The sequence below is a fragment of the Maylandia zebra genome, linkage group LG13, assembly GCF_041146795.1.
Source record: "Maylandia zebra isolate NMK-2024a linkage group LG13, Mzebra_GT3a, whole genome shotgun sequence".
NCBI classification, from domain to species: domain Eukaryota; kingdom Metazoa; phylum Chordata; class Actinopteri; order Cichliformes; family Cichlidae; genus Maylandia; species Maylandia zebra.
Genome location: NC_135179.1, coordinates 6,806,460 through 6,822,845, shown reverse-complemented (window position 1 = coordinate 6,822,845; position 16,386 = coordinate 6,806,460). Strand labels below are relative to the sequence as shown.

General features: G+C 38.2%; 1 protein-coding gene across 1 annotated transcript in view; it reads left to right on the top strand.

Moving 5' to 3' along the window:
- Window positions 1-11,264: 11,264 nt before the first annotated feature.
- LOC101478971 (1-phosphatidylinositol 4,5-bisphosphate phosphodiesterase beta-1) overlaps window positions 11,265-16,386 on the top strand; it is a 37,809-nt gene continuing 32,687 nt past the window's right edge. Inside the window, exons 1-2 of the mRNA XM_004553507.5 lie at window positions 11,265-11,759; window positions 16,054-16,131. Of these exons, the coding sequence (XP_004553564.1) occupies window positions 11,661-11,759; window positions 16,054-16,131 (177 nt within the window). The 5' untranslated portion in view covers window positions 11,265-11,660. The remainder of the gene's footprint in view (window positions 11,760-16,053; window positions 16,132-16,386) is intronic.

The window sequence follows — 16,386 nt, the reverse complement described above, 5'->3', positions numbered from 1 at the left end:
CGTGACTGACAGATATTGACAGCTGTTATTTACACGGTGATGGTTCTGTCAGTAAAGTGAGTCAGAATTTAGATTACAAAGAGCTAAAGATGAAAACTGTCTTCAGGATTTATTCTCAGTATAACAGCACCTCCGAGATGCCTTTAAAACATTTCTCAGGTTAAAAGGCAAAATCTTCCATCCAGCAATTATTTAGTGCTTTTACCCAAGGCTTGTCTGTCTGTCTTTCTTTCTTTCTCTTTTTCAAATATGATCTTCCCTTTGGAAATCCATCTCTTATCCCTTCAAATTCTTCCATCTCATTCATTCATGGTTACTGGAGTCTAAATGACTCCTGGTCTGTTGCAATTAATCTTCTTGTCTAGACACACTTACAAAGAAATCAGTGCTCTTGTCTCAGAAAATGACTTTCTCACTTATTAAAGTAGAATTCACGGATTTGTATTTTCTGGCTTTGAGTAAAGGATCTTCCATTTACATTTTATGCAAAAACAAGTTTTTAAATAAAGTGAAAATAATGAGATTATTTAAGAACTATCAGGAGGTCATCTTCTGCAAGAACACAAACCAAATTATATAAAGAAAACACACAGTGGGGATTATTTTTCTTTATATACAATGGCTGACACCACTAATAAACAAAACTTTAGTCTGGCTACTCAACTCATTCACCTTGAACGAGAATAGTTTAAGTAAGCCACTGTAAGGCCTTTCTCAGCCACTAGATGGAGAAATGGCAAAGAAACGCCGACGGTGATTTTACATTAGTGTCAGTAGAGGCCTTGTTTGTATCATTAATGTGCAGTCAATAAATATTTAAAGACCTCAGCAATCAACTGTACAGTGATGTGATTATTTGAACAGATAAGCATTTATAATTAAAGGATTTAAGATAAGGTTCAAAAATAAGTTGACAATTTAGGTGTTTATATGTTATATATTTAACAATTCCTGTTTAAAGTCATATTCCTTAACTAGTGACTTTAAACAGGAATTGTTTAAAGTCACAGAAAGGATTTAAAAAATGGAAGGACAAAAAATAAACAATTTTTTTCTATAGCAAAAGTAGAAACTGGTGCACAGTTTGTTGCACTACAGCTATGAGCTCTAGTGTAACAGACAGACTTTTCCACTGTGAGACTCAAGAGAAAAGAGGGTCAGCTAAAAGTAGAAATATGTTAAATTATGTAAATTATGTTAGATTAACCAGATTACTCAGTTTTCTAAACAATAGAGCAGAACCTGACGGTGATTGCTAGTTAGGAATGGTGTGTTATTTTCTTTATTTTCTACCTGGTGCCACTCTCATTTTCTCCTTACTGCTCATCTTTTAGTTGATGCCAAAACAAACCTGTTCTTCAAAACTTAACAGGACACATTTGAGAAACTGTCACCTGGGACTATCCATGCTTAGTGAAGCCAGGTTCAAAACCTGCTGGAAAAACCAGTTAAAGAATCCCTCCAACACTCATACAGATGATTTAGTGATGGAGCCAAATGTGCCTTCACACTTCACAGACCAGCTCTCCAAAACCCACAGACAGGCTGAATCACACTAACAAGGACAAACTTTGGATCTGTATGCTTGTGTCAGCACGGCCCTGCGGCTACCGCTCACTGTTTCAGTCAGCCCTGCATCAAGTGAGAAGTGAGAGGTATCCTCTGTCCTCCAGAGCTAAAGAAAGCTTTAGCTCTGCCCAACAACATCTCAACAGAGACTCCTTGTTTCCTGATGATTTTATTAGATTAGTTTCAAAACTGGTGAAATGGATGGATACATACATAAACCAAATCGTGCCGAGTCTAGGTATTTAAACCCAAGTGGAGGAGGGCCGGTGACCCACTATTAATCATCCCATCCCATGAGCCAAGCTGTGAAGAAAGGCATGAGTAATTACTACTAGAGGTTGTGGGTAAAACCACTGTGAGACTTTGCATGAGTTGAGTGGGGGTTGAGGTGCCTGCAAAGGGATCTCAGGACTGCTCTGTAGGTGGCTGACAGCTGCTGTCATAAGCCACCCTCTGTTCAATGACGGTCATTCACAGCCCCTCTTTTGCTGCTCTTTCAAACCATCTGTGCTCTCGATCCAAAATGTGAACACTGGCATCCTCAAAAGAGTGACCTTTATTTTTTTCAGTGTAAATGTAACATCTTTAGGAAATTTAAAGAAATCCAGTTGCTTTCTTTCCAAGCTCCTTAGACTACCATGACCTGGATGACTGAGAACTTATACAGACATATCCTATACAGACATGTCTTTGAAATCTTGTTTTGCCTGCTTTGCTTTTACATTTGTCCGTCAGGTAATGTTATAGTGGTGGATGCTCATATTAAACATGGCTAAAGTTTCACATGATCAGGTCAGTTTTTGTCCTCTGAGTCAAAAACATAGGATTCAGACTCCGCTAGATGCTGATTTTCTAGTATTTTTTTCAACTATTGATATATGATATTAGCGAGAGAAAATATCCCTAATAGCTACATATTGGTCACACATCTGTGGTTGTGAGCATAGAAGCCCCAACCATTGCCTATCTGGTCATTTTGTTTTTAAGGTGAAGCCAATTAGAAACTAGTAGGCTTAAAGCACTGCTTTTCAAACTGTAGGACAGGGATGAAACTAGCTGAGTGAATAGGACTGTCAAAGAGAAAGCAAAGACAAGTTTATTGATGCTATCATGCTCACATTTATTAAAGTAAAATTCAACTTTAATCCTGTAATTGATTTTTTTTAAAGAATTAAAATAATTTACACCATGCAAGGAAAAACTTGGGGGCATAAACAGAGGGCAGGGTGTTCCAGGGAGAGGAACTAAATAGCCTTGTTTTATTAAAGCAGCTCTAATAAAATCCAAGGACATGTGGTATGAAGATGTACTCTGAATTGAATAAGTCTCCTTTCAAATGGCTAACAGTAATTAAGTAGAAGATTGTATTTGACACCACTCCTCCCTGGTCACTGCTATTCCACTTCTGTGTTTTTTGACACAAGCCACCACCTGTGTGTACTATCTGGACTTTGCTGTGTAGGTTATCAACAGCATCCTCTGAAGAGTCTGACACCATGGTTGTTGCCATTCCTGAGCCTGTTTCTGTGCTTGTGTGAAATTTCATGCGAGTCCATGCAAAATCTGACAAGACATTTCAGTCTGGAGCAATGTGGTGGACTGAACTGCTGACATCACAGTCCGTCCCCGTAACCACTCTGCCAGCATGAACATATTTTCTCACGGTAGTCATATCGTTTCACTGGATCAGGTTCAGTTGAACTGCATTTAATTTGTGGCGCTCACGGCCATAAATAATTACAGTTACAAGACGGCAGCAATGTGTTTCCCGTTATTCTGTATAATCCACAGAACATGTTGCAGTCAGTTTTGCTGGCACTCTTTCTTAAGTACAAAGTTGTGAACAGACTCTTTTATAATCCTTTTTAGAGACTTGAGGCAATTTAGAGAGGATTTTCAGGGAGAAGACTGCAATTAAAAGGTTTTCAAAAGGCTCTTATCAGAGCTGCGAAGGCAAGGATGTGGCTGCCACAACATCCGGGTGCACTTGATTTGTCTGTGGCTACGACAAGTAAACAGGCATTTTCCAGTTGCACAGCTCCGTGGGAGTGCTGCCTTTCAAGTGTGTGTGTTCATGAAGCTCCGTGGTGTGACTGGACACGTCGTAGGCACAGAGACTTTGAGCTGTCAGAGGTTCTGAGCCAAACTTCACTTCAAACTTGACTGCTTATGAAACCCACTGAATCAGAGTCCTTATAGTGCTTACACCAGGCCTACACTCACAAAGCCGTACCAACACAAATCCATATGGGTACTATAGCTCCGCACACACACAAACACACATGCTCCTGCACACTTACATCTTTTCTGGTCCTGAAATAGCTCTCAGCCTCCCACTCTCCCTTATATAAGCTCCCAGCACGGAGATCTGCTGGTGAAGATTGGGGTGTGTGCAAATGTGTGTGTGTTAATGCATCTGTGTGCACATGTGCACTTGTGCACTTGTGTCTGTGTGAGTGCCAGTGTGTGGGCAGTAGGAGTGTCTTAAGTTGTGTGTTTTTGTACAGCGTTTATGATTTGAGATTCCTGTTGATAATGCGGTGCGCAGCAAAGTACAAGCAATTTCTTGAAGGAAAGAAATGTTCTTAAATTCATAATCGCTGCCTTTTTTCTGTAGTTTTTGGCCATCATTTGGTTATAAAAGATCTGGGCAAGGGCAAAGAACACATTTAGTAAGACAGCATAGTATACAAACTGTAGCATTTAGGATTCAAAAGGAAAGAATTTCAATACCGTAGCACTGTAATTGTCCTTCATAGTGGAAAATTTAATTTAAAAGTATTACTCTAAAATGTTATTTTAACAAAGGTTTTTATGTATACTTAATAATTTTTTAATAACCTGTGAGCCAGATACAGTAAAATGTGACTCAGTATTAGAAATCCAGACAACAACAAAAAAGTGTTTGCATCATTATTATCTGTTTGCTACTTTTGCTTCTGCAGAGGGATTCTGGTGCATAACAAGGAGTCCCATTACCAGAAACTCTGAGCAGTCTCTGTTTTGAAATGGCTTTGTATTCTGTAAGCAATGTTTCCTTCTATCTGGACACTGAGGCAGGACACATTTTGCACGAGTGGGTGACTGAGTGTAATACGCCGATCAGCCACGACATTATAACCATTGACAGGTGGCATGAGTAACATTGATTATCTTGTTACAAATAGCACCTAACAAATTTCCCACGTGTGGGACTAATAAAGGTTATCTTATCTTATCTTATCTTATCTTAAGGTTATCTTATGGCATGATGGACTGCATTTAGCACAGCAATTTGCTTCAGATTTGATGTGTTGGGATTAAGAAAAATGGGCAAAAGTAAGGCTGTGAGCAGCTGTGTTGTCTATTTTAGTGGCTTGGACATCTTCAGAATGTCAAGTCTTATCAGGTGTTCCTGGTATGCAGAAGTGATCCAATGAAAGGGGGGGGGGGGGGGGGGGGGGCATGACTCACTGAAGCGCTTCTGCAGCACATATTACTGAAACTCTTGATGTTGCTTAAGATAAAAGTGTCACAACAAATTTGAACTGCAGCTTTCTGGAGCTGTAGCCATTGTAGATATACTATATAAGGTGGAGATATGAAAAGTAAAGAATCTAGAATAGAAATCTATGGGAAAATCAAGAGCCAGTCTGTGGCTAAAATGGGAACAACAGACTCACTGGCTACTTTGTTAACTGCTTGTTAACTAATTAGATATCAGCCATTCACATTGCAGCAGCTAAATAAATTATGTGGATGTGGTGAAGATGACCTGCTGAAATTCAGAGCAACAGAATGGGAAATTAAGTGATTTTGAACATGGTGTGATTTTTTGTGCTAGAGCATTTAGAAACTACTAATCTAAAGAAAATATCCAGTGAGTGGCAGCTTTTTGGGTGAAAAGACTTTGTTGATGTCAGAGGACAGAGGAGAATGGCCAGACTGCTTCAGCCTGATAGGCAACAGAAACTCAAATAACCACTTGCTACAGGTGTGCAGAACATGTCTGAATGCACAATACGTTGAACCTTGAACTGAAGGACTGACACTGAGACTAGTATTCACAAAGACTGGAAAAATGTTAGGGGAAAAATTCTATTGCAACATTCGAAAGTGTCAGAATTTGACTTAAATAACATCAAAGCATGGATCCATCCTATCAGTGGTTCAGGCAGGTGCTGGTACTGTAATATAATGGTGTATGGAATATTTTTATAGCCCACTTTGGTGTATAGGGTATATCAGAAAACTGCCCACATTCATTCTGATTTTCTTCTAGAAGGGCTTTGCTCCTGCTGATGCCTGTTCATCCCTGAAGGGGTCTACAGTAGGCACATGGTTTGGCAGAAGATGAACTGGGGGGACCTGGTTTAATGTATCTCCTTTTCTTTTATGTTGGCAGCAACATGTGCAATTACCTGGGAAGACGTGGCAGCAGGATACACTGTGAGAACAAGGCAAGCCTGTGGAGGTGGCGTGAAGCTCAGAGCAATGTTTTGCTGAGAAGCATTGAAGTAGGTGTTAGTTTCAAACATAACCCCCTACTTAAGCCTGGCAACGGTATTCCCTGATTGAAAGGGCCAATTTTCAACAGGAAAATACACCCTGCCACCCTCCAGAAATGGTTCAAGAACGGTTTGAGGGACAAAACGAAGATTTCAGCTTGATTTTGGACACCTCATTTCCCATATCTGAATCTAATCAAGAATCTAATAAAGAAGGAATACATTGCTGCCAAAATCTTATTGTGACAAGACATCATCAGGGGTGTTGTAGAAGCCATTCGGGAACGAGTGTTTTGTAGCCATAAGAGGGAACTAAACAATATCAGAGAGTGGGTTTGATGTTCCTGCCTGTCATTGTAAATTCTAATGAAAACCTGTTTTAACAGACAAGTCTGTTTTTAACAGACATTTTTAAAACTGCCAAAAACTTCAGTTGATCATAATTTTATAATTTAAATGGGTCTTAGTTTTTTTATGTTTTTTTTTTATCTAATCCTCAAAGACTTGCAACGTGTTTCATGTTGCTTGAATTATAAATGCAGAAAAGAAATTCACTGGAGAACTCTGCACCCCCAGAAATGCTACTAAAAGGCAGCACTTAGCTACCGATTACAGTCTGTGTTCGCTGCACTCGCTATATGAAAATTTAACAGGAAGATTCTGAACTGAAGCCATCCGTGACAAAAACTCAGAACCTGGCTGTGGGAGTTTCTCAGTTGCTCTGTGTCATCTCACCATAGTGCAAAACCTACCTGCTCTTTTGCACTTTTGACTTATTTCAATTTCTTTTCCTGCTGTTTTTTGTCACATCTCAGAGCTCAAGAAGCCAGAAGATTTTACTGCTAAAATATACAGATACATCCACATTATTTGTAAGTGTGTCTTTTATTTTAAACAACAAGCATATATTATTGCAGACATCAGAGCTAGTTTCCACAAAAAGGTTCAGAGAGGAAACTGGAGAGTCAAAATAATCATTTATGGCATCTTGACAAACATAGACACTCTCATCAGCTAATACTTGTTAAAAACATTGTCCCTGGGACATAAGTGAAAAGGTTATTTGATGAGCAATTGGCCATATTTATGTATCTATATCATCTGCTGTGCTCAAGTGTGAAAAGTTGCCTTAATATATGCAGATGTGCATAACTCTCTTCTTAGGCTGCAATTCTCTGCATGATTGTCCTGGTCAGTCTCCACCGTAAATTAACTTCAATCAGTATATAGAATTCTTGTCATGTTGATATAATTTTCTGCCTTTTAATGTCAACGCATTTAGATTATTTGGTTATTCTGAATCTCGAAGGAAGATTTTAACAAACTTTAACTTTGAGGTTAAATTTCGTAGGTAAAGCCACAAAGATAGATGCTTTAACCATTTCAGACATTTCTGCTGCTGGCTCAAATATAGTTACACAATGCCTCTTTAATCCTCATTTTCATCAGTGTTGGTTTTGATTTCATCTAAAAATCTGTCGGCTCTTAGAGCTCGGTGTCTGTGTGTTCAAAAATGCCTTGCTTAGATATTTGATGAGCGAGCACAGACTTCAGATGTGTTCTCTCACATCTTTTCTTTTCACTAAACAAGACTAAATGGCATTTTTGGTAAAAGTTAAATTCATGTTAAATTTATGTAGCTCATCGTTTCAATACAGTCATGTTTTTGTTTTTTCAGCCAAGCTTGTCAACAAAATGTTAATTTTGTATATTTACAGATAATTTTGGCTCTGGCGCTGACGAACAGTATCACACAGTATCATGGCAACATGAGTCTCTGCACGTGTCTTTTCATGCACTGAAGTGTGAGTGTGTAGGAGGCTGCATAGCTGGTAAAGTGGGCTCTGAAATAGTGCATATCATGAGTGTGTAAGACCCTGTGGAGGTTATGGGGTCACACTGCTGCATTGCAACAAGCTCTGTGTTTTTGTGACTTATGTAATGGCATATGGAAATAAATATTTTCATATATAAGTGTGCATAGGAGGTACATGTGTTAAGGTAAACAGCAATGGGTGGGCAGTGTTCCCTGTCTTGCTATCTTAAATCCACGTCATTAATGACACTTGAAAATACTACAACAATCTCAAAATATGAATGTCATTAAAATATGATGTCGTCAGCATCTTGTTGCTTTGAACATGGCTATTGCAAGTGAGGGGTAGATCTGACTGACAATCTAGGGCACAAAAAACGTTTAAGTGGAAGTGATTTACTCAGATCAGAAGGTCCACCTTATTTTATACTCCTTTCTTTTCTCTATTTGATCTGAAAAATACCTTAAAATACCTTAAAATGATCTGAAAAATACCTGAAGCTAGGGACTGAGATTATAAACCCATTAAGAAGTGTTTATCAAGGTTATAAAGTAAGGGAGAAATAGAGTCATTTTCCCACAGACTTGCATACATTCAGTCTCCTTCTTGCCACCAGAGTTGTTGCCCCCTGCTGGCAATTACAAATAATGCAGGTTTAAGTCACTTTATTGGGGTCACTTTTCTCTTTCCTTGGAGAAGAGAAAAGCAAAGCCAAAGCCTTAACTCTTTTATATACAGCTTACAGATACAACACACAAACTATTCTGAATGCTTTTAGTTTTGTTGCTCTATAGCTGTTTTGTAGTTACATATGACTGATTCACATTTCAAAACTAATAAAGCCATAGCCATCTTTTACATACAGTCTATGTGATCAATTCATCAAAAACTTATTTAGATACATGATATTTAACCATACGTACTGTGTTGTTTAGTTTTGGTTTTATTTACCCAGTTTCCATCTGGGAGATTCTTGGATCCATATTAATATGGTGGAAGTTAATTTATTTATTAATTCTGCAATAAAAACGACAGCCAAATCGCTCTGCCTAAAATAAGAATTGTAAGTTATAGAGCATCAGGGATAACATTCTTCTCCTTTTTATTATTTTTGTTTGTTTCTTACTGAAATGGGAAATCAATCCTCAGAGTAAGCACTGTACGCAGCTACTTATTGTAAAATGGTTCCAATAGCACACTGTGTGAATAATTATTTTTTTCATCCCTCCAAAGACACATAAATGTGTGAGCTCACCTTTTTGTGCCACCGCTTTCCCAGTGAAATCACCGGAGATGCATTTTTATGAGCATTTTATTGTATTTATGTATCTCTTTTGTGTCCCTCTCTGTAAGCACTTAGTGACATGTTTTACTGAGATTGCTTTTCAGAAAACAGAACTGGATTTAGATCTACCGCTTATTGTTAAACACAGCACGCAGGAGCAGATAATGCAGACATTCACAAGGTTATGTCCTTAAATGTCCTTATAGGCTTCTTGTTCCACTGAATGATTACACTCCCACTAACACTTTGGTAATTATTTTTTGACTGCATCAAACCTGCCAATTTCAGATTTTGCATTTAGAGGAAGGAACGCATTGTCGGTGATTTGTGCTTGTTTGTCTTCAATTGTTCTGTTTTTTCCTTCATATCATCCAATATTCAGTTATTCAACATTCACCATCTCGCCCACTCTCTTTCTTCCTCTGTTATAATTAGCTGTGTTTGTAAACATAAAAATCACAGCCATAAAAATACAAAGAAAGTAATGCTGTGTATTTTGTGTCTGTGGAAACTCCTACATTCTAGATACTTTTGCTGCTTAACTGTTTTGGCCACAATCCTATGGTCTCTGTTAAGGAAAACCTAAATTCTACAGCACACAGTGATATAATATAGCTTTTCCCAGCTTCGTGACAACAGCTTGGGGATTTCTGTTTCTGCTTTTACCTTCACCGTTCCCCTGAGCACAAAGCTGGCTTGTATTAAATGTATTAAATGTGTAAAATGTAATTTTTAAAATTCTATAAATCACATTGGAAATGTTTGTTTATACCGAAGACTACATTTAAAAGATATGCAATTTTTAAATGGGGTGATATGCTTGAACCCAGAATGCAGAGGGGGTGGGTGTATGTGTAGAAAACTGGTGTACACACTAAAATTATAAAGCTCATCTGCAACCCTGGTTTTATTAGATTTATTAAAGCAAAGTGGAAAAAAGTATTTAGACTTTTTACTTTTTCAGTTATGTACAAATTATAATTCTACTTAAGTAGCTAATAGTTCACTCAAAATTACACTTTTCAGAATCCTATTTATGATATTATTGGATTAAAATTAGCAGTTTATTGATGTGTGTATATATTTAATGTTACAGCTGTTGATGTTTTTAATTAGCTATGTATAGCACTATAGCTTTATCTAAAATGATCCAATGAATCTGAAAAATACCCAAGTAACTACAGCAATACTAATAAGTATGTGCAATTAGTAGCAAGTGCAATAAGTATATTAAGAATATAGTTGAATACATTCAGAAAGCAGCACAATACTAGTACAAGCACTGAAGTAAATGTACTCAGTTACATTCCCATTGGTACTGATCTGTGCTCTCATCCAATGTGGACTGTAAGATGAACAGTACTGTACTTCAATGTCTTTGGTGGGGTGGCGCTTGGGGGGAGGGGGGGGGGGGGGGATCATAGCTCGGGAGGGCTGATCCTACTCCTACTCTTTTCTGTTGTGTAAGCCTGAATAAAATTTAAGCAGTTGAGTAATCAAACTAACAAAAGAAACCAAAAATTTAAAGCTGGCTGTAAACAAGCTGACTCGTTACCAGCACGTCGCCAAATCTTCAACCAAACCTAAGTAAAAAGTCTAAGTAAAAGCCTCATGACACAGTATCAGCACCAAACCTGACTGATGTTCAAATCCCTGCACCGTAGCTTCACAGCATGATGACGAACCTACCCATACGAGCAGAGGCTGTTATAATAGATTTAATGCCTTTGGTATAGGAAGCACATAATATAGCTGTTAATATAGTGTGTATTCAAAACTGGCCTCATTTGACTATAATCCTGGTTTGGTTTGATTCACCCTCCACTAAAACGCCCACTCTCTTTTTCTTTTCTCCCTCTAGCTCTTTATTCTCTCTCTCCTCTTCTTTCTCCCTCCTTCCTCTTCTTCTCTCCTCATTTCTCTCCATCTCTCCCACTCTCTTTCTTTCTTTCTATCTCCCTCGCTCTCCCTGTCGCTCCGGCTCTCCCTCTCTTACCCCTCCCCCATCTGTGGGAAGCTGCCGTTGTGCGCATGTCGCCGATGAGTCAAATTGTGGAGGCAGTGCATGCACACACACATACACACACACACATATCCTGTCTCCCACGAAGGCATCTGTTTCAGTCTGTCTCTCTGTGAGATGCAGCACCAACAGAGAGAGGGGGAGACAAGAAGAGGGAGGGAGAAAGAAGAGAGGAGGGAAGAATAAGAAAAAAGAGGTGTGAGAACAGAGGCACAGAGCAGAAAGAAAGGAGAAAGAGAAGAAGGGCTCAAATAAAAAAAAATTAAGAGTGAACAAAGATAAAGCAAAGACAAAATACAAAATACAAGACTCTTCTTCAGAAGAGGAGAGGATGCTGCTGCAGCTGAGCATCTATGCCTGACTTCTGAGGAGTTCTCAGCTCGGACATGACTGACATGCAGCATTCCTGCATCTGAGCATCTCTAGTCCGTGCATGTGTGTGAGAGAGAGAAAGTGAGGGTTAATGTGTGTGTGAAGCCATGGCGAGTGCTCAGCCGGGGGTCCACGCGTTGAAACTCCAACCTCCTTCCGTCTCTCACACGCTGAGGAACGGAAGCAACTTCATTAAATGGGATGAGGTAAGGACTGATTTTCCTCAAGCACAAGCAAATAGTTTTATTTAATTCTACTACTTGAAAAAAATAAGGAGGCTGAGGAAACAGTCAAAGAATTGAAACTAGCTGAATTAATGTGGAGCGTGAGAAATTGAGGAGGAAGAGGAGGAAATGTGCCATGTTGTCAGATGTGTTTACTATTCATTTGCTGATTGAGCTTTGGCAGTAAGTACCTGTGGATCTTACCAGTGAGGCAGATAGTGTGTGTGTGTATGTAGGTGTGTGTCTGAAATGTGTTTCTGATCAGTCTTCTATCCACCAGTATTCATGTACTGTGTGTGTATAAAGCCCACACATACTTACTCCTGTGCCCTTCATGAGCACAGTCAAACACAAGGTATTTGCAGAGCTGTGTGTGTTCCTCTGTGTGCATGTGTGTGTGTTGGTATGCTGAAGTACAGAGCGCTGACAATGAGGAGGAAAAAAAAATGCTGTCCGGTTGCCATGGTAACTGACATGGTTACCAGCACCTAAACAGATCAGGTGTGTGTGTGTGTGTGTTTATTATCACTGCCTTGAGCTTTATAATGTCATGGATCATACTTATGGAGAAGTACTTAAGAACTAATCCAATGCAGAGCTGAATCCATTCACAATAGCTTAAACTTGTGTGTGTGTGTGTGTGTGTGTGTGTGTGTGTGTGTGCGTGTGTGTGTGTGCGTGCGTGCGTGCGTGCGTGCGTGTGTGCGTGTGTGTGTGTGTTTTGATATTTGAATCTCTCAAACATGTAGAGCTGGGCTTTATGAAAAATAGAATCAGTTGCTATGGCAACAGGTGACAACCAGGGAGCTAGTTAACCAGCTTCTGAGCTTCTTCTTCTTCTGGTTTTTCTTCTTCCAAATGTAGGCTGTGTTAACACTTTCAAGAAAACAAAAATCCTGCAAAAGAATGTGAAGAACTTTATAAGTATGGACATCTAATGTTTAGAGGACTGAGCTCAAGCTGGTTCCTGTGCCTTCTGAGAAATAGGGATGGAGTAAAAAGTCCCTCCAAGGGTTAAATATATGCCCTTTTGAATAGCTATATTAATTATAGCACAGCAGGTAAGAGGTATAGCTTTGCCAGATTTTATTGACTAGCATTATGAAACAGTTTGTGTACGATCAGGAAAACAAAGAGAAAAAGAAGTACCATAGAAATATAGTGTTGCCGAGGTTAGCAATTGTGCCACATGAAAAGCAGATGCTGATGTGTGACAGACAAACCGTCTTAGTAAGAGCCTTAGTAAGAGTTTTAATGCTAGTCATTTTCCATGCATGCAAACAATTAATTATTTAAATTATTGTGTACCCCTGTATATAATTTTGCACCATTAAATTAAGGTGCAACATTCTGAGCTGGGACTAAAGACAAGTTATAATGATAGAACTGACGAGGATACCTTTCTTTTCTCCCTGTGACATCTGGAATAGTCCAGCTTAAATCTTAAATCAATAAATTCCATTATTCTCACTCACAATTCACAGCTTTTTACGTATGAGGAGAACATATGTTCTTTTCTAAAGATTCTGAAGAAATATGGGAAATTTTAGAATTCAGTGACTAATTTAGTGTTGTTCAGTTACTGTATTTAGTTACTGTGATAGGTGATAATAGTTGGTTTATTAGGTGGTATTCCTTCCTTGTGGTGGACTTTTGGCCACTAGTGGATATTCCAGGCTCTTTTTTGCATTTGTATCCCTAAAATATATTTCATACCTTTTCATATTATTTAATTTTTTTTGTCCATTATTCAGTGGTTAATAGACAGATTTTTTAAACCTGGTTCTGTTTTATTGTGATTTTTCTGTGCTTGTAAGTTTGTTCAGCAATGCACTTGTGATGTATTGACTGAATGACAATAAAGGAATCTGAATTGGTCATCAGTGCCCTTAGCTTCTGTTGGTATTGATTTCAGCTGCTTTCCTCAAAGAGGGGATTAGTTTATTTCAGTAGCCTATACCCTTTTACTTTGCTAACGGATATTTTGCCTGTCATGGCTACAAGCTGCCAAACTACATTAACCTTTCCAGTTGTCCCTGGGGCATCATTTCATGCGGGTGTATGGGTCGATTATACGCAAGTTAGCCCACATGTCAATAGTATGAGCTACTTTTTTCAAGTGGGTGTGTTTTACCTATACTCTTTTCCTAACCCTAACCATGTACTGGTTTTCTGGCAGTGTATAGTATAAAGCAGCAGCCCAATTAACCTATGTGCCAGGCATTTTTTATGGTTTTCATTTAACTAATACCTAAATAGATCTCTGTTCCTGTTAATAATTTTTACATATTAACAAAACAGTTTGAGCAGTTTTGTAGAAGTACAAAACTGATATCCATTCACAGTAACTGAGTCCAGAACCTTGTTAGGCTAAAGCCTTCACTACTGTGTGCAGCTGTGAAAGATGCAAAAGATTCATGCTGGAAGTGGGAAACTGTCACTGTTTCACACCTCCCTGCTCTTGTTCTGCACACAGATAATACAGCTGTTGGGTTTGAGCATCAAATCAATTAAGGTTTAGCTTATAAGAAGGTGGACAGCACTATATTAATTAGATGTAACATTAAATTGTATTGGAACATCTTATTCCTGTGCCTCAGACAAGATTGTTTTCAAGTCCGTGTCAAGGTACCAACAACAAAGGACACATTACGCATAGCATGGAGGCATCCAGTAAAATGTAGCATTACAAGCCCCGGGATGAGAAGGCACTGGCATGCCATAGTCTTTGTTTGTGTGTGCCCTTTTAGGAAGATTCAGTGTTCTAGGACAATGAGAACAAAAGATTTGAAAGTGGAGAGAAATCAGTCCAATCCGTGCTGGTATGGAATAGGAAGAAGCAAAGCCGGTGAGCTAGTTTAAGCAGATGAGTTGAGCTGCATGGTATCATGCTTCACTCTGCTCAGATCATACATTAATGACATGCAGTTTGGTGGTTTATTTAAGCAGCAAAGTTTCCCATCTCTCTCATTTCTGACATGTTGATATTTATAACTCGAGAGGTCGAAAGCAACCAATGTTACAACTATAATCTTTAACAGCATTAGTCAACTTAACAATATTATTATTATTTTATTATACAATAATCCTTTAGTAGCCTTCATTATTTCATTGAATCTCCTATTACTGAACCAGCAAAAATATTGGATTCAATTTAACATATACTGTCAATATGATATGATGTCTAAAACCTTTTGGTTGAATTGTCTTGTTGTAACTATAACTATAAGTCACAGCTCCCCGGTTACAAAAGCTGCAGGTTAATCAACTTTATAAAGAAGTCTTAAGTTTGCTTCACCAACTTTGCAAAAATGACAAATTTCAGCTTTAATTTTTGATGCTATGCTGTCTTCTTCTGGCGTCACTGGCATGTTTGTGTTGTTCGATATTTAGACTTTTTTGCTGTTATTATTGATTTTGTACAGCTTAAGTTGCTTTATTTTTGATTATTAACTTATTTTTGATCTGTCACATTAAATCTTTTGAACCTTTTTGTTTGATTCATGGCAACTGAAACTGTTAAAAGATTCCATCAGTACCTGTAATAAAGTCACTCCAACCCTATCTCTGTTTTGCAGAAAAGCAACTGAAACCACTCTGATTAAACTTTTACTAAACTGTATAGATTCAAAGCTTTACATAGTCACAAATCTTTGCACTCCCTTGAAGCATATTCAATTTGGCTGCAAGCTTCAAAACATCAGTTTATCAAATAATTTGGGGGATTCAAACTGCTTAACCCCATATAAAAAATACTTAGTAAGTATTATTTTTGTCCATTCAATACCAGATATTTACACCAGGCTTCAAGGTGCTTTTATTTTTAACCAGTAATTAGCCACAGAAACCGGTCCTCTGAGACACCTGCTGTGTATAAAATGCTATGACTTTTCAAACAGCAAAACATCAGAAGAGCTGCTCTGTCTGAATCCACCTGGAGCCAATTAGGAACTATCATGGTGGGTTAATATGGATAGATAGTTAGTGTTATGACAGCTGAAAAGAACTTCTGTAACATGAAAATGAAATCGCTTAGTGTTCCCTGGTTAAAAGAGGTCACGCTGTAGTGAGTAGTAAAATAAGATTCTGGACACTTACAGTATGAATCACTATCACTTCATGCCACCACAGACAAGTGTATTCTTACATAATTTTCTCGCCCTACCAAGTAGAAAGTAGAACATTTTTATGAGTGCATTAGCTACGTAAATGATTTTTCGCTTGAGTTTTTATGATGTTTTACGGTTATTTTCATTCTCTCCACCTGTCTCCCTAGGATTTGTCCACTGTCACTCCAGTGACTCTGCATGTGGATCCACATGGATTTTACCTCTACTGGACCGACCAAAACAAGGTTAAGCACAAAAATCAGCTGTCTTAGATATAATTCTCTTAGACTGGCTGTAGATATTAAATGATGAGGAACAAATTAAGCTTGAAACCTCAAAAAGTGACATTAATTGATTTGGTGACTCATCAATATTCAGTATTTCAGTCATTAAAACTGGAACTTTTTTCAGACTAGATTCTGAATCAAAGATGAATCATTAAATGTTTCATTACCTTCTTATTTTATGCACATTTGACTAAATTAATTTGCTAATGAAGA